The 19773-nt window shown below is 44.0% G+C and overlaps 1 protein-coding gene across 1 annotated transcript in view; it reads left to right on the top strand.

Moving 5' to 3' along the window:
* Positions 1-1261: 1261 nt before the first annotated feature.
* rnf213b (ring finger protein 213b) overlaps positions 1262-19773 on the top strand; it is a gene marked incomplete at its 5' end in the record, with an annotated part of 31184 nt that continues 12672 nt past the window's right edge. The window contains 36 exons of the mRNA XM_083635747.1: positions 1262-2151; positions 2257-2412; positions 2516-2685; positions 2790-3082; positions 3190-3434; positions 3614-3820; positions 3899-4097; positions 4201-4256; positions 4344-4509; positions 4593-4754; positions 4857-4955; positions 5171-5299; positions 6263-6428; positions 6527-6694; positions 6813-6962; positions 7091-7725; positions 8136-8295; positions 9099-9316; positions 9409-9552; positions 9672-9824; positions 9946-11308; positions 11697-11881; positions 11995-12147; positions 12259-16086; positions 16180-16316; positions 16413-16511; positions 16618-16730; positions 16842-16955; positions 17056-17117; positions 17235-17388; positions 17857-17992; positions 18171-18359; positions 18456-18589; positions 18685-18860; positions 18962-19165; positions 19496-19683. Of these exons, the coding sequence (XP_083491873.1) occupies positions 1262-2151; positions 2257-2412; positions 2516-2685; positions 2790-3082; positions 3190-3434; positions 3614-3820; positions 3899-4097; positions 4201-4256; positions 4344-4509; positions 4593-4754; positions 4857-4955; positions 5171-5299; positions 6263-6428; positions 6527-6694; positions 6813-6962; positions 7091-7725; positions 8136-8295; positions 9099-9316; positions 9409-9552; positions 9672-9824; positions 9946-11308; positions 11697-11881; positions 11995-12147; positions 12259-16086; positions 16180-16316; positions 16413-16511; positions 16618-16730; positions 16842-16955; positions 17056-17117; positions 17235-17388; positions 17857-17992; positions 18171-18359; positions 18456-18589; positions 18685-18860; positions 18962-19165; positions 19496-19683 (11801 nt within the window). The remainder of the gene's footprint in view (positions 2152-2256; positions 2413-2515; positions 2686-2789; positions 3083-3189; positions 3435-3613; positions 3821-3898; positions 4098-4200; positions 4257-4343; positions 4510-4592; positions 4755-4856; positions 4956-5170; positions 5300-6262; positions 6429-6526; positions 6695-6812; positions 6963-7090; positions 7726-8135; positions 8296-9098; positions 9317-9408; positions 9553-9671; positions 9825-9945; positions 11309-11696; positions 11882-11994; positions 12148-12258; positions 16087-16179; positions 16317-16412; positions 16512-16617; positions 16731-16841; positions 16956-17055; positions 17118-17234; positions 17389-17856; positions 17993-18170; positions 18360-18455; positions 18590-18684; positions 18861-18961; positions 19166-19495; positions 19684-19773) is intronic.

The raw sequence follows: 19773 nt of genomic DNA, 5'->3' as shown, positions 1-19773 counted from the left end.
AAAAAAAAAAAAAATTTTTTTTTTTTTTTTTTTTTGGTGCCGCAGTCAGGCCACTCACTGAACAGCAGGCCAGGTGCCGCCTACTGGTTTACTAGTGGTTGTATTACTTTATTAGTTAGTCTGAAGTAATAATTACACTTCAGGGTTAAAGTGGGTGCATCTCATTGTAAAATTGGACTTGGCCCAAATTAGGCTTCAAACGGCCCAAATTGGGCTTCAAACGACCGACATTGAGCTTCAAACGGCCCAAATTTCACGCGCGTCGGCCCATATCGGCCTGGCCTGCTTGGTATCTAATGCCCAGCCTGAATTATGATCCCAGTCCGCCCCTGTTTTTAACTATATCGCCCAGCCCTACTCATGATATACAGTCTCTAGTGTATGATTCAACTTTTCCCATGTTCTAATCTAGTGTAAAAAAGCAAACAAACTGAAAAAAGAAAAGAAAAAAAGAAACAAAAATCGCAATAAATCGTAATATCGAATCGCAATAATCGTAGAATCGCAATACTTAAGAATCGCAATATAAATCGAATCGGCACCCAAGTATCGTGATAGTATCGAATCGGGAGATAAGTGAATCGGCACAGCCCTAATTCTCATGCTGCCACTCCCTTATTTAGGCCTACAGTAATCCAAACGTTCTCTTGGATTGCATTTGCTCTACTTTCTAACTCTTAAGTTGAACATTTGAATTGAATTATTTCCGAATAGCGAGTGTTTGAGAGTTAGGGGTGCATGCAGTGTGTAATTGTATGGAACTTTATATTCAGAGACAGACAACAGGAGGAGAGGGGATCAGAGGTTCCCCTCAGAAGAGTCCCTGCAGATGGAGGGGGGAGCGGAGGATCTCCACGCTGCCCATCAATCCAAGACAGACGGCACGAATAAGGAGGATGTTGCACCCAAAAGACCCAGGTCGAGGCAAAAGGTAGAAATAACGGCATGTCCTGGCAAAGAATGCATATCAATATTCAGAATGTCAGAGAAACCTCTTCTTCTCCTTTTCAATCCTACACAAATTAACATTTAAGACTTACAACCTTTTTTCAGCAGTTTTGTTGTTGCATGTCTTTTTCAGGCACACGCACAATGCGATCCCAGCGAGAAAGTGCAAGGTACAAAAAAGAGGACAAGGAGAAGTAAAAGAAGAAAAAAGAATGTTCCCAACGTCCAAGGAGATGGAGATGTCAAAGGTCAGAGCACAGACAAGGACACGGTGGAAGTTATGGAGAGCATAACCAGCCAAATTCAGGAAAGCATGACACTGGAAACGCAACAGGAGGCTCACCAAGCTGAAAGCAGTCAGTCTCGACCCCAGAAAGATGAATCGATGCGTCGTATAGAAAACAGTGGAGCACAACGCCACAAAGATACTAAGATGGTGCAAGCTCACACTCAAACAAGGAAGTGTAAAGGCAGGAACAGAGTAACACAGACTCCCGTAGTTGTTCAGAGCAATCAGGAAACACAGACAGAAGCTGCACACTTTGCTGGACCAAAACAAGAAGAGTGCACCGAAAAGAGCCAGCCTTGCCAAGGGGAACACGCTTCCAAAACTCAGCCAATGCAAGATGACCACATTCCCAATGCGCAGATAATGCAAGGCAACAACACTGCCGAGACGCAGCTAAAGCAAAACGACCACACACTCGATACTCAGCTGCAAGACACTGCTAAGACTCAGTTAAAGCACAATGATCAGTCTGATTCTTCTCAACCCACATGTGAAAGAACAGACAGCACTGCTTCACCATCTGATTCTCCCATGGAGCAGAATGCAAATGGCAAAGAAGAGCAACAAGGCAACAACACTGCCGAGACGCAGCTAAAGCAAAACGACCACACACCTGATACTCCGCTGCAAGACACTGCTAAGCAAAATGACCAATCTGATTCTTCTCAACCCACGTGTGGAAGAACAGACAGCAATGTTTCATCATCTGATTCTCTGGAGCAGAATGCAAATGGCAAAGAGGAGCAAAACATTAAAGAGGTGCATCCCACACACTCCCAAGTACAAAAAGGTACCAAGACCAAGTCTTATGCCAAAGCAGTGGCTGGAGGGACGGAGAGTGAGAAACGGTCAAATACGCCAGCCTCTAAAAGGGCAGATGAAGGCATGAAATCATCCCAAAGCGGGGGGAAACGGTGAGTCCAGCTATCCCAAATGCTATGGCTAAAGCTCTGGCTCTACAAGTATGTGACATTACAGGAACCAAAACCAACATAATGTGTATTTTCCTCTCTCCATAGTGATCGAAGCCCAGTGAGACCTCCACCCGGTGTTCCCATGTTCACCATTCACATCTATGCTGTGTTAGACAGAAAGTTTAAATTCAATGAAGAGCACAACAAGCTTTTGCTATATCATGAAAATGAATATTTACTCCTTGAAAAGACACATTTTGTGTGAGTATTAATGATTCATGTCTTTAGCTGTAATATCGTTTTTAGCTACAATAATCTAATGATGAATCTGTCATTGTAACACATAACAACATTCTCTCTTCAGTGGCCTACATCAGCAAGGCGACTTGATAGAAGCCAGTTTTTCCATCAAGGAAAGTGGCCTAACTAGAGGACAGACATGGGCTTATCAGTATTGTGTACAGCAACGGCAGAAAAAAATTGCAGAGATTGCCACAAGACATATTCAAATTCCTTGTAACTCGCAAGTTAAAGGTAAGATAAGCAAACCATTTAGGATCAGCTCGTGAAAACAGCACAGCAGATTTTCTTTTTGATATATATAAAGTGATCATCCACCATGCTTGTGTTTTATCCAGAGCTGCACCTGTATGAAGGCTTTATTAGCCGCCTGGAGGGTGGGTCCAAGAATTGGTTTGAAAATAACCTTAGTAGTATGTTTGGCTGGCAAACATCAAAGGGTATGGAGATTTCAGATGCCTGGCAAGTCTCAGCTGATGTTCTGCTGAAGAGAATCTTCGAGAAATGGTCCCCATCCAACAAAGAAAGCAGTCAGACCTTGTGTGAGAAATTGGAGCATTTTCAGGGCACTTTAACTTCTGCTCCTCACAGAGTGTTTTTCCCAGACAATTCACATCCCCCCATGGTCAAGGTTGGTGCAACAGCAATTGAAGAATAATAATTACATCTGGCTTAGAAATGCATTCATTATATATTGCACACAATATTCCACCAATATTAAATTCTCTAATTCACCAGGCATCAGAGCTGATTTCAGAACAGTTGATCTGCATCTTAAAAGGAGAGTCAGAGGGAACAGCTGCAGAAATCTGGAGAACCAACCCTCTTGTGCTGGGAATGTCTGTTTTCATGGTTACCAGAAAATGCAACATCGACCTTGGAGTGAAAGGCTGGGCTAAGCTTTGTTCCGTGGTGACCTCACACACTGCAATGGACAACCAAAACATCCAGAGGTTTCTCAGTGCCTTCCCAACTGCACAGAAGTGAGTTTCACACAAGAGTGATTTGGGCCAAAGTATTTTAGCTTATTCTTTCGTTATTAAGTTATTCATTATTTGTTAGCAGTAATAATAGTAGTAGTAGTAGTAGTAGTAGTAGTAGTAGTATTGATCTGAGGTAATGCTATACATGATATTTTATGTCCCATGTTTCTGCCCCTCAGCACTGTGTTGGGGTTGATAAACCTCTGTGCACAACAAGCGGTATCGGAGCTCGTCCTGCTCATTCCACTACTCCACAAACTCAGACAGCCAGGGGCAGATGCAGCCAGACTGGGTCCAACTGTTGAGGAAAAGAACTGGTCTGGACTGGACCGGGTCACATTTAGCGATTTTAGAGAGAAGATACGGTCCTACCCTGACAAAAGAAGGTGAGTCCCTCTCAAAGCAACTTCCTTTTCCTGAAATGGTGATCCTGTTGTAATTGCATTAACATTTGTTTCCCACAGGATAATGCTGAGTTTGATCCAGAAGCACTCATCTGAAGTTGAAGAGATGGTTTTGGTGAGCTGGCTATCCCTGGTCGCATTTGAGGACATTCCTGAATTCTCCGACAAGACAGGAATACATCCAGAACACTTGATCCAAAGTCTGTTATACAGGCTTAGAACATACGGAGATACCACCAGAGAACAGTCGAATGCAGAGGTGAACAGTGTACAAATGTCAAATACTGAACTTTAACAAGAACATACAGTAGTTTATCTTTAAAATTATCATCTGTGATCTTTCTTATCCTTTCAACATGCAGCATACTGGAAAGATCTTGACCCATATACTAATGAGAGTAGAACAAGAAAAAGAAAGGTAATGACATCTGACGTATTCTTCAAATACAACTGATTTTTGTTCTAAGACATATTTATCCCTCTAACCTTTGCATTGTATCTGTAGAATGATCAAATCTGGAAATATCAAGTCAGTGTCCTCGAGTGGCATCAATGTGGTGAAGGCCACATGCAGAATAGTGCGACTTGTCCCGTGCTACCAGGCTGCAGTGCTGTCCTACCAACTAGTGCTGAAGTTGGCAGAGATGTTGTATTCTGCACTTGGAACAGAGGTATTAAGATCATGTTTTGATGTTTTGTTTGCTTCTTTGTGACACTTACCTGCAATTCACTGAGTTCTTGTTGCGCTTCTTAGTCTCAAGATGATGAGATGAAGACTTTTAAGGAGCGGTTCTTGGAAGAGCTGCGTCATCTGCAGCAACAGATCAGCGAGTGGAGAGATGGACTACTGCAAAAAACCCTTCTGACGCAGTCGCAGTCCGGAGGCCAATCACTCAGCTACCCAAAAGAAATTGAGGTATTCAGCGTCATATTCATTACCAGTTTTATATCACATTCATTTGATCTCTGCCACTACTCTACTAATTACTACACTGATACACATTTTCTGAATTGGTAGATGTGGGATGCGCTGCTGAAGGTGGAGTGCTCAGTTGAGGACGTTTTGTCGCAGTGGAAGTCTAGCCTGGAGAAAGAACTGAGGAAGAGGCTTTCCAAGGTATGTGATACTTTATTGATTCCTATGGGGAAATTATGTCATCCTGCTGCCCTAATGGACAGCACACACACACACACACACACGCACGCACGCACGCACGCACGTACACACGCACGCACGCACGCACATACACACACACACACACACACACACACACACACACACACACACACAGTATGCTGTTACAGCTGAGTTGTTTGTTTTTCTCTTTACAGACAAGTGACATGGATAAAGTCATGGTGTGCTGCCTTGACTCCTCCATGGGAGCTATAAGGAGAAGCCATGATATCGTACAGACCTCTTTCCACGAGCTGTGTCAGTCTGCTATCAAGAGCATCTGCCAGGTACATGATTTATTATCTAAAGCCCCAGACACACCGCGAGAACTAGAAAGGACTAGCGCCAACTAGAGCCCGACCGATGCGTCACCTCACATCTCCTGTGTCGGGGTCAAAAAGTTGCATTTGAAGACACCACAAACACGACAACTGACGGGCAACTAGCACGTACGTTCTGCACCTGCGTGAGACCTGATTCATGAAACAAAGTAGCGTTTGCTGACCATTTCACACACTTAAACGGTTTCGTAATAGCTACTTCTACAGTAATAGAGAATATGACTCATACAAAGTTGCAAATGACACTGGCGTTGTCAGCCCTCTGGTGTTTTGCTTGTGGAAGAAGAAAGGACGATGCAGAGGTGATAAATAAGGAGAAACTAAATGGGTGATATGCAACGAGAGGCTCAATGGACTTTCCCAAAGGCACGTCGTCGTGAAAATATCCGTGTTTTTGAATTATCAGATGAGATAAAGTTGGAAAATGAGCAGAGCATTTTGTGTATGTCCTCTCTCCTGCTTCGCTAACCCTGACCTGACAATCAGAGTGATTTCTCTCACCGACGACCCGATGCCGATTCAACATGTTGAATCGGCCTGAAAAGCCGCTGAGAAGCCACGGTCGAAGCAGAGTAGAGCCAACTGTGCGGGACACACCGCAAACACTAGAGCGACAGACGCCCAGACATGGCCGACGGCCGACTGTGGGCTTGGTGTGTCTGGGGCTCAAAGCTACAATCTGCAACTTGTTTTGCCTTGAGACTGAAGTGCGCTTTTAGTTCCACCCTCCTCCCTCAGTTTGTCAAGTTCCCGCCCCAATAACACCTGTCACTCATCTTACGCAGTCTACCTTAAAAGGCACTTGTTTAGGAATGGGAGAGCTCTTTTCATGATCTTCCCCTGCCCAGATTTTCCAAGTCGATTACTTTTCAAACCAATTAATTGTACTGAGCACATCCATGTTTTCAGGCAGGGAAAGAGGGGGACCTGATGCGGAGTTTGACCTCCAGAGTAAAGGATGTCCCTGACCAAATCCTGTCTGCCATTGTGGTTGAGTCAGCAGCACGATTTGGAGAAAACCCTGTGGTCCAGCTGCTTGATCCACAGTCTGCCATCAACCACCTTCTTTCTAATGGTATTTTATCCAATGTGTTAGAGATATTTATGTAGTTTTATAAATGCTCCCCCTCCCCCCAATGTTCATAATATCTTATATACATTCTTCTGGTGCAGCAGATTGGAAGGCCATACAGGTGGATGATGCCGCACAGCAGGTTATCCAAGGATGTCAGAGCACACTGGCATCCCTGGTTGAAGCGCTACTTCAAGGACATGTATCACTGGGACACCTACAGACCACCCTGCATTATAAAGTGCAGTTTAAGAGACTTTACCAGCAGTGTATGAACCTTCACTTCTATCTGTATATTCACCTGCATTAGAAATGGCCTCCATTATCACTACACTAAATTTCCCACTAAATGGAACTCAAATGTTACTTCTGTCATGTTTTCTGCAGACAGGAAAAATACCAAATTGGAAAGCCTCCCTGTCGATGCAGATGGTCTTCTGGCTCAGAGAGAGACAGCTTTGAAATATTTCAATCAGCAGAAACAGCATATGGATACACTGATAAAGATGATAGCGAAGGTTACAGAAAGCATCACAGGTGAGAATAACTAGTTTCTTCATTAATGACTGAAATTATGTTAACGTTAAGAAGCGTTGCAAAGGCTTTGCTCAGTTTTTCCAGTAACAGATTTAACTATTATTGTTTTATTGTAACTTTTGAACCAGTTGCTGAGATGTCCATACTTGAGGGTCAACACAGAGAAGATCTCCAGTCTGTAAACCTCAACAAACTGGTGTCGGTTCAACCCTTTGATGCCCAGAGGAAGTTGATGGAGAGAGGTTCTTACCAGGTCCTCTGGTATAATAACACCAGTCCGAACATCCTCGAAATGGCCAGTGGATTGCACAGCCTGGATCAGAGCAACCTGATTCTCATCTCTTGGGTCAAGCAGGCAGCAACTGTGGCCTCAAGGGGGCAACCCTGCACAGTGCCAGTTCCAGTAACCCTAACACAGATCTATGACACAATCTGGAAACCGGTCCTGAGAGATTTCTGCCGTCTTGGCCTCAGAATTGCTAATGAAGATGTCACTTTCAAGGAGCTTGACCAGGCTTTGGTGGACACAGGGGACCAGGGAGATGGGAAACTAATGAAGAAGGAGCTGAGTCTGATGTCTGACGTATTTTGTGGGCGGGAAGAGTTTCGCCTTGAGAACAACTGGGTGGAGCTGAGACTTGATCAAATCCAGAAGTATCGACAGCTCCATGAGGCAGCAGCCGCAGCCAGTGCAATGCTGAAAATTGCTGCAAAAATGGAGCTTTCTGGGAACTTCAATGAAATCCACAGTCTCACACAACTGGTAATAGTGTTATGATCATACATAATTCAGTATATTTGTTAGTGGACTAGCTAAAAAGAAAACAACACTTTTTGTTATTCCCTCAAATTTCTTTTATTATTTTATTTCTGCTCTCCAAAACTCAAATTTTAATATGTTCAGGTACTTTAGGACAGTTGCACATGTATTCAATAAAAAATAGAAATCAATGGCAGAGAATGAGCAGTAATATTTGGTGGTCAAATTGCAAACACTTAAAAAATATTAAATTCAGTGACTGTAGGTTATATTGACTGCACAATTGCATAATTATTAAATGTTTCATCTTTCAAGCTGAAGGAAACGCGCTTCCACAGCTAGCTCACACATTTTCTCCAGGAAATGTACTTTTCTTGTCAATGCATATTAAATTCTTGAAATAAATGTTACAGGAAGAAGACACATTTAAGCAGAGGGCCTTGGGGTCCATCACTGATGACCTGCTACATGCCAAGCAACAACTATCCACAGTCACCAAGCAGCACACTGCCTGTCTGGAAGAGTTTCTAGCCAGCCATACTCTAGTCAGCTGGGTCAAAGAGAACCTCAAAGGTAAGACACTTACGTGATCTATGCATGCAGAAACATATTTGTACTCAATGAATGCTGATGATTTGTTTCTTTGTCTCTCTTTTTTAGTAAAGCTGAAATTGTAGCGCAGTGTATTGCCTTTTAATCTCATAGAACATTGGTTCCCAAACTGCATTGATCCGCAAGGCTCCGGAGGCCTGGTGGTCCACCAGAGAATTGCAAAAAAAAAAAGAGGCCGGATTGGGCCAATTTTCGGAAATATCGCGATATTTGGGAAATATCACAATTTTGTACATTTACTTTCAGAGGCTGCAGCAGGTTCAGTTTTAAAGCCAGAGTGGTTTCTGGTATCATATGAAACTAGAAGACCCAAGGAATCGATTTGTACCAACTACCAACCCTGTCATGATAGTTTGTCAGGAAGATAGCTAAATAACACTCAAAATTTAGGATAAATTTTGGGGAGGGGAAAAAAAAACATTTTGAAAGGGGTCCTCCTTTTCACAGCCTAATGTTGGCAGGTGTGTGTGTGTGTGTGTGTGTGTGTGTGTGTGTGTGTGTGTGTGTGTGTGTGTGTGTGTGTGTGTGTCCGTGTGTGTCCGTTTTGAACCAGCTACTATAGCCTTATATTGTCATTTAGCCTTTATGCTGCTATTGCATGGTTAAATCAGCCAATTTTATTTTAGGGGGGGGGGGTATGCAGTGGAAGTGGTCCCTGGGAAATTTGGTTTGGTACGTAGTGGTACTTGGACGGAAAAGTTTGGGAAACCCCTGTCATAGAAGCTGCCTGCCTGCTGTCAGTAACGTTCATGTTCCCTCAACAGATATGAGAGACGTGAAGGTCTTTGTTGACCTAGCCTCCATATCTGCTGGAGAGAATGACACAGAGATAGACCAAGTGGCCTGCTTCGATGATGCAGTGATGGGCTACGGCCCCCTGCTCTACTCTCTCTCCCCGAGTGCTGGCTTTGATGAGTTCATGAACTGTGCTAAGCAGGTGTGGGATACCCAATGTAGAGATGACAAACTACCAGACAAATTGGTACCTATTTCTCCCTTATATATATGTATACAGTATATAAACCACTGTTGCTGTGACGATGTGAAAATTATTCTACTGGTTTTGCTATCCAGAGAGAATCTACTCGTTTGTTGAGCTGGCTGAAAGGGCTGAAGGAGGCCCATGGTTCCGTGGAACAGTCTTCTCTCTCCCTTGCTTCTTCCATTAATACCCAAGGGGTTTATCACATAGGATGGTCTGAAGAAAACACAGAGAAGGTACGTGGAGATGATGACAATCTGTCATCAGTAAACCAACAAATATAGCAGCAACAATTCTTATCAATAATGTATTCTATTCATGACTGATTTGGTTTCTGCTTTCCATTTGTTTGCAGAGATGCCTACAAAGCCTCCTGCTGGTCAAAGTGAAAATGGGCAGCGAAGAGAAGAGCTACAGACTTGATGACCTGCTGGAGCTGCAGAACAAACTCATGCTCATGTCGTCCAAAGGAGAGCATGGCAGAGAGCAAGTCAATCGGTTCACACAGGTCAGTGGAATTTTCCATTTTAAATTGAATCATTTTGAATACTAAGCCCAATGTGTACGATATAAATTATGTGTTGAGATTAATTGTATGAATCCCCCCCCCCCTCTGTCCTATACTGTAGGTTTTTGAAGGAGTTCAGAGAGTGGGCACTGTCCTCCTTCAAATGCAAACATCAGGCAACATGCTTTTCAGGGAATGGCACGCTCAAGTCGAGTGCTGCCCAGAGCAGCAGCAGCAGCCATGCATTCAAGTTACATTCTCATCCCTGAAGGGTAAAGATATGGTGTACTATGGGGATGTGACGGAGCAGCTACAAAAGCTGGCTCATTCCATGGAATCCTGCCATAAGGAATGGTGTTCCTTTATCGGTGAGAAGCGGTCCCACTTCGACATGCTGAACCACTACACCTCAGAGCAGATGGTGTACTTATGCCACTGGATACACAATGTGTGTCAGCAACAGGCCTCCGTTCCTCAACAATTATGGCATTTACTTTTCCCCATAAAACCCCAGTGCACCCTGGGTGATATCAGAGTTGCTTATGCTAAAGCAACAGGTAAGGCTTGGAAGCCGCAGTCTCAGCATGACGCATTGGGTGGTGAAGAGTCCGATTATGGTGATCAAGATTACGAACCCTCCATGGACTTAATATCAGCTTGGCCAAGACAGCATGAAGAGGACATGGAAGAGGCTGAGAATCTAATTCAGGTTTCCTCAGAGGATGATAGTGATAGTGATGATGGTGTTGCTGAGTGGGATCGCGATGTTGTCGATTGCTCCCCGCTGACCCAAGTTGATGTCATGAGGAAGGGTGCTGAGGACCTTGAGGACCTCTGGAGGCAATTCAAGGATGACATGCCACAGTACCTCAACCAGTACTTGGACATCTCAACTTTGGCCCACTTTCTCTCCTATCTTTCTGACATGAACCAACAGCATGTGATCAGGAAGCTGCCACCTGCTCTCAAAGAGGGAAAGCCCAATCTAATTCTTTGTCCCACTGCAGAGGTTTTGTCAACCGTCCTGTCTTTTTACATGGAGAGTCCAGAGCAGCCTCTGCCATCCACTGATGAGGTGCTACTCTGCAGAGAGGAGACCACGGAGGAGGAGGTGGAGATCTTTCTTCGTCGAGCTCTGGGCCAAGGCTCCAAAGGAAGCTGGCAAAGGATCTATTCCCTGGTCAGTCCAGGGCTGTTGGGCTATGATGTCAGCGTGGCCCTGGGCGAGCTCTTTGAGTGCCTTGAGAGAAGTGCCAGCCCCCATTATCGTTTGATGCTGGTCAGTCCCGTTGGCCACCAGCACAGATACGTGCCCTCTTTCTTCAGCAACCACAAAGTGCAGGCAGGAGTGGGTGTCATAGCAGAGACGGCCAGGAAATATCTTCACCAGCACTTCACTCATCCATTCCCACAAAACCCTGTCTCACTGATTTCTCCAGAGCAACTGTCAGTCTGGGCCGTGTCATCTCAACGCCCTGCAGTTGGTAAGAACTTGTTTGGCTAATCTGTTGGTGCCCATTTACAAATGTAGCTAGCAACAAAGAATTTGCACGTGAAAACTTTGTTATTGCTTTCTTACTGAAACATTACCATTAATTGTGCATGTTACCATTCAACTTATTTTTTTATACAGTATGTATATATATATATATATATATATACGTGTGTATATATATACATGTGTGTGTGTGTATATATATATATATACATGTGTGTGTACACACATGTATATACATATATATATACATATATATATATATATATATATATATATATATATATATATATATATATATATATATATATATATGTATATATATATATATATATGGAAATTACCTTCCATAACATAGATCTTACTTATCTCTATAGGGAAATCCCTTTATGTTGACCGCTTGTTTGAGAAGTTCCAGCAGAAATCTTCCAGGGCAAAACATATTCGGATCAGGTTGATTGAGCCAAGGGTTGATGTCGACTCCTTGATTCAGACTCTATCAGTAAGACTGGCACCTTTGAGAGAGCAGGACCCTGTGCTCCTTCACATCGACGCTGCTGGTGTAAGTCTGTCGTAGCTTGTTTCAGAATATTTAAAGTGTTTAAAACTGCATTTATAGGTGGTTCTGTTAAAGGTTGTGTTTGAGAATATGTTTTCCCATTTGTTAATTGTTAGGTTCATTCTGGTCTGGAGGAGCTCCTGTTTCATCTGTTAGTTCTGAGCTGTTTGAGTGACAGCCAGGGAATGCTGTGGCGAAGGAATGTAGCTCATTTGATCACTGTTGAAGTCCTGAGACCAGACACATCCCCTCATAGCCAAACAAAGCAGGTAGAAATGGCATTTTAGAAATTATTGTTGAATGTCTGCTGAGATCAAGCAGAAGACAGATTATTGATGATTTAATTGTGAATTCATTTGTCTGTTTGATCTGCCACATAGATGAATGTTGGACTTCTTGACATCCTGCCTACCATCCATTGCAGACCTCCAAAAGAGGTGAAACAGTTGGCTGGTCGAGGGATGTTGACGAGGCGAACCTTAGACCCACACATGGATGAGCAAGAGTTTTGCAGTGAGGGAATTCAGAGACCGTATCAATTCTTAAAGCTCTTCAACAGGAATCAGAATCTGGATCGATTTAAGTACCAGGAAGGGTCCAAAGTGGGGGATCCTATCGATTGTCTAAACCACTTCCTGGCCAACTGTGGAATGCAAGATCCATCTTGGGCTGAGTTGAAGAACTTCTCTTGGTTCCTCAATGTGCAGCTGAAAGACTGTGAGAACTCCAGTTTCTGTGATCCAGATTTTCTTGCTGACCATCTACCTGGTTTCAAGGGCTTCATTGTGAAGTTCATGATTCTGATGGCACGAGATTTTGCCTCACCATCTATGAACACATCTGATGAAAGCCTCTTGCTGCACTTTGATAACAGCCCGGAGGATGACCTTCTAGCCCGTCTGACAATTCGTAAGCATTGGGAAAGTGAGTCTCATCCGTACATTTTCTTTAATGCAGACCGATACTCAATGTCGTTTCTTGGCTTTCATGTGGAGAGAGCTTCACGAGGAAACAACCTCAATGCAGTTGATCCTTATAGCCATGAGGTCCTGATAGAAGATGTGATGACACAAAAACTTTTTGAAGGTTTGGAGCGCCAACAAATCTGTCTCACGGAAGACTTTGATCAGTTGTCCCGACAAGACAAAATCAAGAGGATTTCCCGTGTTGTTGGTGCAGAGAAAGGAATGAAGGACGAAAAATTTGATCCAGACCGAACATATGAGCTCACTGCTGACAACGTGATGAAGATGTTAGCCATTCACATGAGATTCCGATGTGGAATTCCAGTGGTCATCATGGGAGAGACTGGCTGCGGAAAGACTCGTTTAGTCCGTTTCCTTTGTGATCTGCAGAGGGAGGAAAGAAACCTAGAGAACATGGTACTTGTCAAAGTTCATGGTGGAACTACAGCTGAGATGATCTACACAAAAGTGAAGGAGGCAGAGAAACTTGCTGAGAAGAACCGCAGAACACACAAACTAGACACGATTCTATTCTTGGATGAGGCCAACACCACAGAGGCCATTTTTGCCATCAAAGAAATCCTATGTGATCAAACCGTGAAAGGGGATCCTCTGAGGGCAGACAGCGGCTTGAAAATAATAGCTGCTTGCAATCCTTACCGGAAGCATTCATCTGAAATGGTGAAACGTTTGGAACGTGCAGGCTTAGGATACAGAGTGAAGGCAGAGGAAACAGACGACCGCCTTGGCAAAGTCCCTCTGAGGCAACTGGTGTACAGAGTTCATCCTCTGCCTCCAAGCATGGCTTCCTTAGTGTGGGATTTTGGTCAGTTGAGTGATTCAACTGAACTTTCCTACATCAACCAGATAGTTAAGAAGAAAGTTGACAACCTTGATTTGGCAGTGGGTTGCGAAAACATCATTTCAAATGTTCTGGCAGCCTCTCAGAAATATATGCGGAGTCAGAAAAATGAATGCAGTTTTGTGAGTCTAAGAGATGTGGAGAGGGCTATGAAAGTGCTTGCGTGGTTTTACCAGCATAGTGATGTCCTGTTCCCCAACTGCCAGAATCTCAGCAAGGCTGAGAAGACACTGAAGTGCTTGACTCTCGCAGTAGGAGTCTGCTACTACCCATCTCTGGTGTCAAAGGGAGCGTACCTCTCTGCAATCTGTAGGTACTTTCCAAACAGCCTCTGCTCTGCAGAAACATTGCAAAAAGAGATTTCATCCTGTCAAGAATTCTTCCTGAAGAACATACAGACAAGGGAAACCATAGCGAAAAATGTAGCCCTTAATGAGAATGTGTTTCTCATGGTGGTCTGCATTGAACTCAGGATCCCACTCTTTCTGGTTGGTAAGCCAGGCAGCTCAAAGTCACTTGCAAAGACAGTGGTTGCTGATGCCATGCAGGGTCAGAACTCCCACTGTGAACTATTCAAGCAGCTCAAGCAAGTTCACATGGTCTCCTTCCAATGCAGTCCTCACTCAAGTCCTGAGGGCATCATAGGAACGTTCAGGAGCTGTGCCCGTTTTCAGAAGGACAAAAACATGGACGAGTTTGTGTCAGTGGTGGTCCTTGATGAGATAGGTCTTGCAGAAGATTCCCCTCAAATGCCCTTGAAGACCCTTCATCCCCTCTTGGAGGATGGTTGCATTGACGACAAGCCAGATCCACACATGAAGGTTGGCTTTGTTGGTATCTCCAACTGGGCTCTTGACCCAGCAAAGATGAACAGGGGAATATTTGTATCCAGATGGGATCCGAGTGAGAATGAACTGGTGGAAACTGCCAAAGGAATTTGTTCATCATCCAGCCAAATCCTTCTGAAAATCAAACACCTGTTCCCACCATTGGCTAAGGCCTTCTTGAGTATCTGTAAGGAGACAGCCAAGAATCAGTTCTTTGGTCTCAGGGATTTCTACAGCCTCGTGAAGATGCTTTTTGCTACAGTCAAATCCTCACAACAGGAGCCAGATGACAGACAGTTGGTAGAGGCCATCTTGCGTAACTTCAGTGGACAGCCAGAGGGGTTTGACCCTGTTGAATTCTTCCAAGAGGTCTCCCAAAACCTTACAGAAATTCCACGGCCAAGCACCCTGCAAATGGTCGAAACAAATCTTGATCACGACAGCAGCCAAGAAAGCCGTTACCTGCTTTTGCTCACCACTAACAATGCTGCTCTCCATATCCTTCAGCAGCAGATCTTTGCCAAAGAAGACCATCCACCCCCTGAAATTGTGTTTGGCTCAGGATTCCCAAAGGACCAGGAATATGCCCAAATCTGCCGGAATGTGAACCGGGTGAAAACATGCATGGAGACCGGGCGTACTGTCATCCTCCTCAACATGCAGAATCTTTATGAAAGTCTGTATGATGCTTTGAACCAGTACTATGTTTACCTCAGTAAACAGCAATATGTCGATCTGGGGCTTGGATCCCACAGAGTCAAGTGCCGTGTCCACAAAAACTTCAGACTGGTGGTAGTGGAGGACCAGAAGAAGGTCTATGAACACTTTCCAGTGCCCCTCATCAATAGGCTTGAAAAACACAGGGTAGACAGGAGTACAGATCTGGCACCATGGCAATGCAGGGTTCTGGACAAACTCAAGGAGTGGGTGAAGGAATTCTCCGGTGAGGCCTCAGGGGATTTCAAACTGTCTGACATATTTGTTGGCTTCCACGGTGATTCCTGTGCCAGTGCTCTGTTACAGGCACTAGACAGGAGAGCACAAACAGTAGGGGACAATGCCGTAACACTACAGCAAGAGGAGTCAAAGGAAGTTGAACCAAATGAAACACATGAGACCACTTCTAGCAGACACAAAGATGTAGTTGATGAAGAGGACGATCAGTTGGTTGATGCAATGGATATAGAGAATGATGGAGAAGAGCAAACAAGTGTGTCAGTGGGAAGGATTGATGATGTCTCCCCTGGTGTATGGAATGATGATGACACGAGAGTGTATGATATCCCGGACGAGAACGAAGACAAGATGGAGACAGAAAACAGTGGTGTGTCTTCTGGTGAAAATGAGGAAGAAGAGGTTTTTGAATCGGCCAAATGTTTCTTGTTGAACTGTGCCACCCCTGACTCTGTGCTGAGGCTAAAGCATTCAGACTTGGCAAACCAGGAGAGGCAGAGACTTCAGAGGATGTATTTCCAGCAGCAGCAGCATCACTCACTCAGAGATTTCCTCGAAGTTCACCTGAATAAGCAGCAGGAGTCCAGCAAGTTTCTAGAGGTAAACAATAAACCACAGTTTAAATTGTATTTTGGTCATTCCTCAATTATTTTGTTGACTTCACTGTCTCCTTTCTGTGTTTGTTTTGCCAAGGTGACTACATTCTCCAGTTTGCTAACCAGATTAGATGTTAAGGGAGTAGCTCAGGCTCTGGGCCTGCACACAGACACTATCCTCCTGCTCTCCCTCCACCAGTTTGATACAGAGGTCTCCTTCTGTGGCAAGATACGGTACGCTACCCTCTGTTTGTAATCAAATAATATTACCATGGATTTACGTTTTTGGATTTTAATCTTTCTCTCAATCTGTCCCATGACATATTTCAGGGGCTTCGTTCAGGATACTGGCCCATCTCTTCACATTCTGGTAGTTCAGATAGACCTAGAAGAATCCCACTGCAGTGACGAGCTCATTGCATCAGCAAAGTAGGGCTCACTGTTAGGCTCCAAACCAGATATGCAATTTGATGACATACATATACAGAAAAGGGTCATTACAGGTGTTTTACAGGTGTTTATGATCTGTATCTAGATACTGCACCATGAATTACCTGATGTCACTGAAGGATCAGACCTGTTGTGTGGTTTTCATTGCCAAGCTTTCCAGGATCCCAAGTCGATCTCAATACATTGGTTTCCAAGGAGGTGAGTATTAAGCGGGACAAGGTTAATGCACTCTTACTGTAATGACTTCTTTCTTTACTGCATTTCACATGGCCTGGAAAAATAAATCATGGTTTTTTTTGTGTGTCGAAGGAGTCTGGCACTCGGTGCACATTGATGACCTCAGGGACACAGAGGACATGAGCCTGAACCTGTCAGTGTTCTGTGGAACTCTCATTAGCAAGCTGCTCTGCCCTGCACTGCCAGGTAGAAATTGTAGACCCTGAATGTCAGCGAATGATTGTATTCAATGTTCTTAAAGCTCCTCATTTTCCTGTAACAAACAACGTTTCTGTATCTTCATTAGAACAAATGGAAACAGAGGAGAAAAGGAGAGACTCTGAAGTGGACACAAGTTTAACTCTAAGGGTAGATAAACAGTACAGTCCAATAGATGTTGTATTATGTCCATAGCTTTGTGTGTTAGTATAAAATGTTTTTTTTTTATATTTAATCTTCAAGCGTTGCTGTAATTGTGTTGTACAGGCAGAGACAGCCCACCTCCACAGGCTGTCCCTGCTGAGGTCATGCATCCAGAAAGCTGTGGGTTTGCTGAGGGACCCAAGTGACTTGACACCAAGGAGCATGCAACGGATGTACATACTTGTGACTCTCCTGGGAACGGATCAAGGATGCATAGGTGGTGAATATAATCATGGGTGTGGGGTTTGATAGGCTTATTGATCAATACCAATCACTCACTTCGCCAGGTGCATTTCAGGTTTTCAACTTGTTTTACCTACCACTTTGTCAAATGCTCAATGACGGTGCTACAGGCGAGTAACTGGCATTGCATGTCAGCTGTGAAGGCTAAAATATTAAGATGTTAAGATTACTATTAAGATTAATTAATATTAAGATGGCTAAGATGTATTTTATAAGGAAGCTTTCTTGTATCTTGTGAATTGTGACTTGATTAATTTTGTCCATTACTAGCAAGCATCGCTTGGTGCTGTGCCAGATGGAAGAATTAAGTTATATCCATGTTATTGCAGTTCCTACAGTACTGGTTGGGGTCATAGATTACTTTCAACTACATTCATCCCCACACACTACCGATCTACTCTACTATGAGAATAAAAAGGTAACATGGTCATCTTTGTTAAAGCTCGCTTCCAGGAGGTGTTGCTCGGCAGACTGTCAGCGGCTTTGGCACAGAGGGAAGTGATGATGTGCTCTCCTGGGGAGTGGGTGAGCAGGGAAGCCAAGAAACGCCAGGCTCTACAGGAGGGGGGCACTCTAAGGTAAAATGTACAATACCTTCTGATGAGATGGTAAACCGTACTGTAGGTTAGAGAGAATGTTCTTTTTCCGTGAAACGGTGTCATCTGACACTAATCCTGAATTTTTATTTCAGAATATTGTTCAAAATGGTCAGTGATTTGATTAAGTATAACTTTCTGTCTTGTGTTTATCTGCCAGGCATACCCTTTGGCGCTGTCTTCAGTCCACTGTGACTCCGATCTTTGCTGGCATGGTGGAAGTTATGGACAGGTATGCCAATCTGGACCTGCTCTTCGGTGCAAAGCTCAGTCAGGGCCTGATAGAGCTGTGGTTGGACATTCTGGCAGACACACAGATTCTAGACCTGACACCTCCTCAAAACTCAAGGTACTGTGGATTTGTTATTTTGTAATTATCTAGTATCATTAGCAAATTGAATATGCATCAACAAATGGCACCATTTTCCTTGCCTCCAATTTCTAGTGTGTTAGATCAGGAGGTACTAGTGCAACATTTCTTCATGCTGGATGGTGAAGGACAACCCTGTGCTGCCCCCTTCAGCTGGCTCATCAGACTGCACCTCCAGAGCCTATGGGAGGAATATGAATTTGTACCAGGTATGCCTTGGACTGGTAAATTGTTCATTTGAATGACTTTGTGCATGTAGTCGTCACACAAACATCTGATCTGTTCACCTAAATGTTCCTCCCAGTGACGAAGGAGGACGGCACAGAGAGGATTCTTCAGTTTGTGAGCACCTTCAACAACAGCAGGCTGGGCAGCTACTTGCAGAAGCTCTCACAAGAGGAGCAATTGGAGTATGGCCAACGCTACCTACAAGACTTTCTGCTGCTTTCTTTGAAGATCAAGTCAAAGAATGAGCTTAGGGTATATACATTATCAATTACACATTTAGGGGGAGCAAGGGGTGCAGACAGCCAAATACCGTAGGCTTGACATTGACTTTTCATCCCATCTGCCATACACAGGTGTTCACCAAGGCACTGTTGGGCTGTGTGTCTGAGCTTCAGCAGTCCATGAATACAAGATCTGAACTCTCTCCCGCTTGGGCGATGGCTGCTGCCAAACATTACGCCCCGAGACTGGACACTCTCTCCCACATACTGCTGCTGCAACCTCAGCTGGCCACTGACGTCTTTCAGCAGGACTCGAAGAGCGAGCTCGTTGAAATGGTGAGAATGTAGTATTCTTTGACATGGAACAGCATCAAGACCAATACCATTTTGGCTTGGTTTGAAACCTCTTGAGTTTGGCCTTGCTTTGTGACAACTGTATCTTGAAATATGAAGGGGTTAGTAAAGCTAAACCATATGGTATTAGTATTTTACAGGTGGCACAGCCATCTAGTACAGTATGCATACACAAGATTAAGTGCATATTCTTATATATATATAACTTTGCTGTCAAATTCACCTAAATATCCATAAGTGCATCAATGATAGTTCTTTATTTATTTATTGGTCACTAGGTTATGTATAATGGTATCTTTTATTTTTGAACAGGTTGAGGACATTTTAGCGCTTGGCATCTGTGTTGAGAGAATCAAGCTGCTGACTGTCACATCCCTGGCAGAGTGTGAATCGTTTGTGAGCAGAGTGGAGTTCCTGCAGCCATGTCTAGATCGGGCCTTCGCTCAGAAATACAGCGCCCTCTGTAGCCCTGGCTGTCTGCAACAGTTGGACTCCATCAGGTAGGGAGTGAAAATGACTGTGGCAGGATTGATACAACTCTTTGTAGGCTGAGGCAGAGCGAGTGTGTTTCGAGTTTCATTCACACTCTC

This window comes from Poromitra crassiceps (genome assembly GCF_964638095.1).
Source record: "Poromitra crassiceps genome assembly, chromosome: 4".
In the NCBI taxonomy this organism is placed as follows: domain Eukaryota; kingdom Metazoa; phylum Chordata; class Actinopteri; order Beryciformes; family Melamphaidae; genus Poromitra; species Poromitra crassiceps.
Note: the sequence above shows the minus strand (reverse complement) of the source record. Positions and strands in the feature narration are given on the sequence as shown.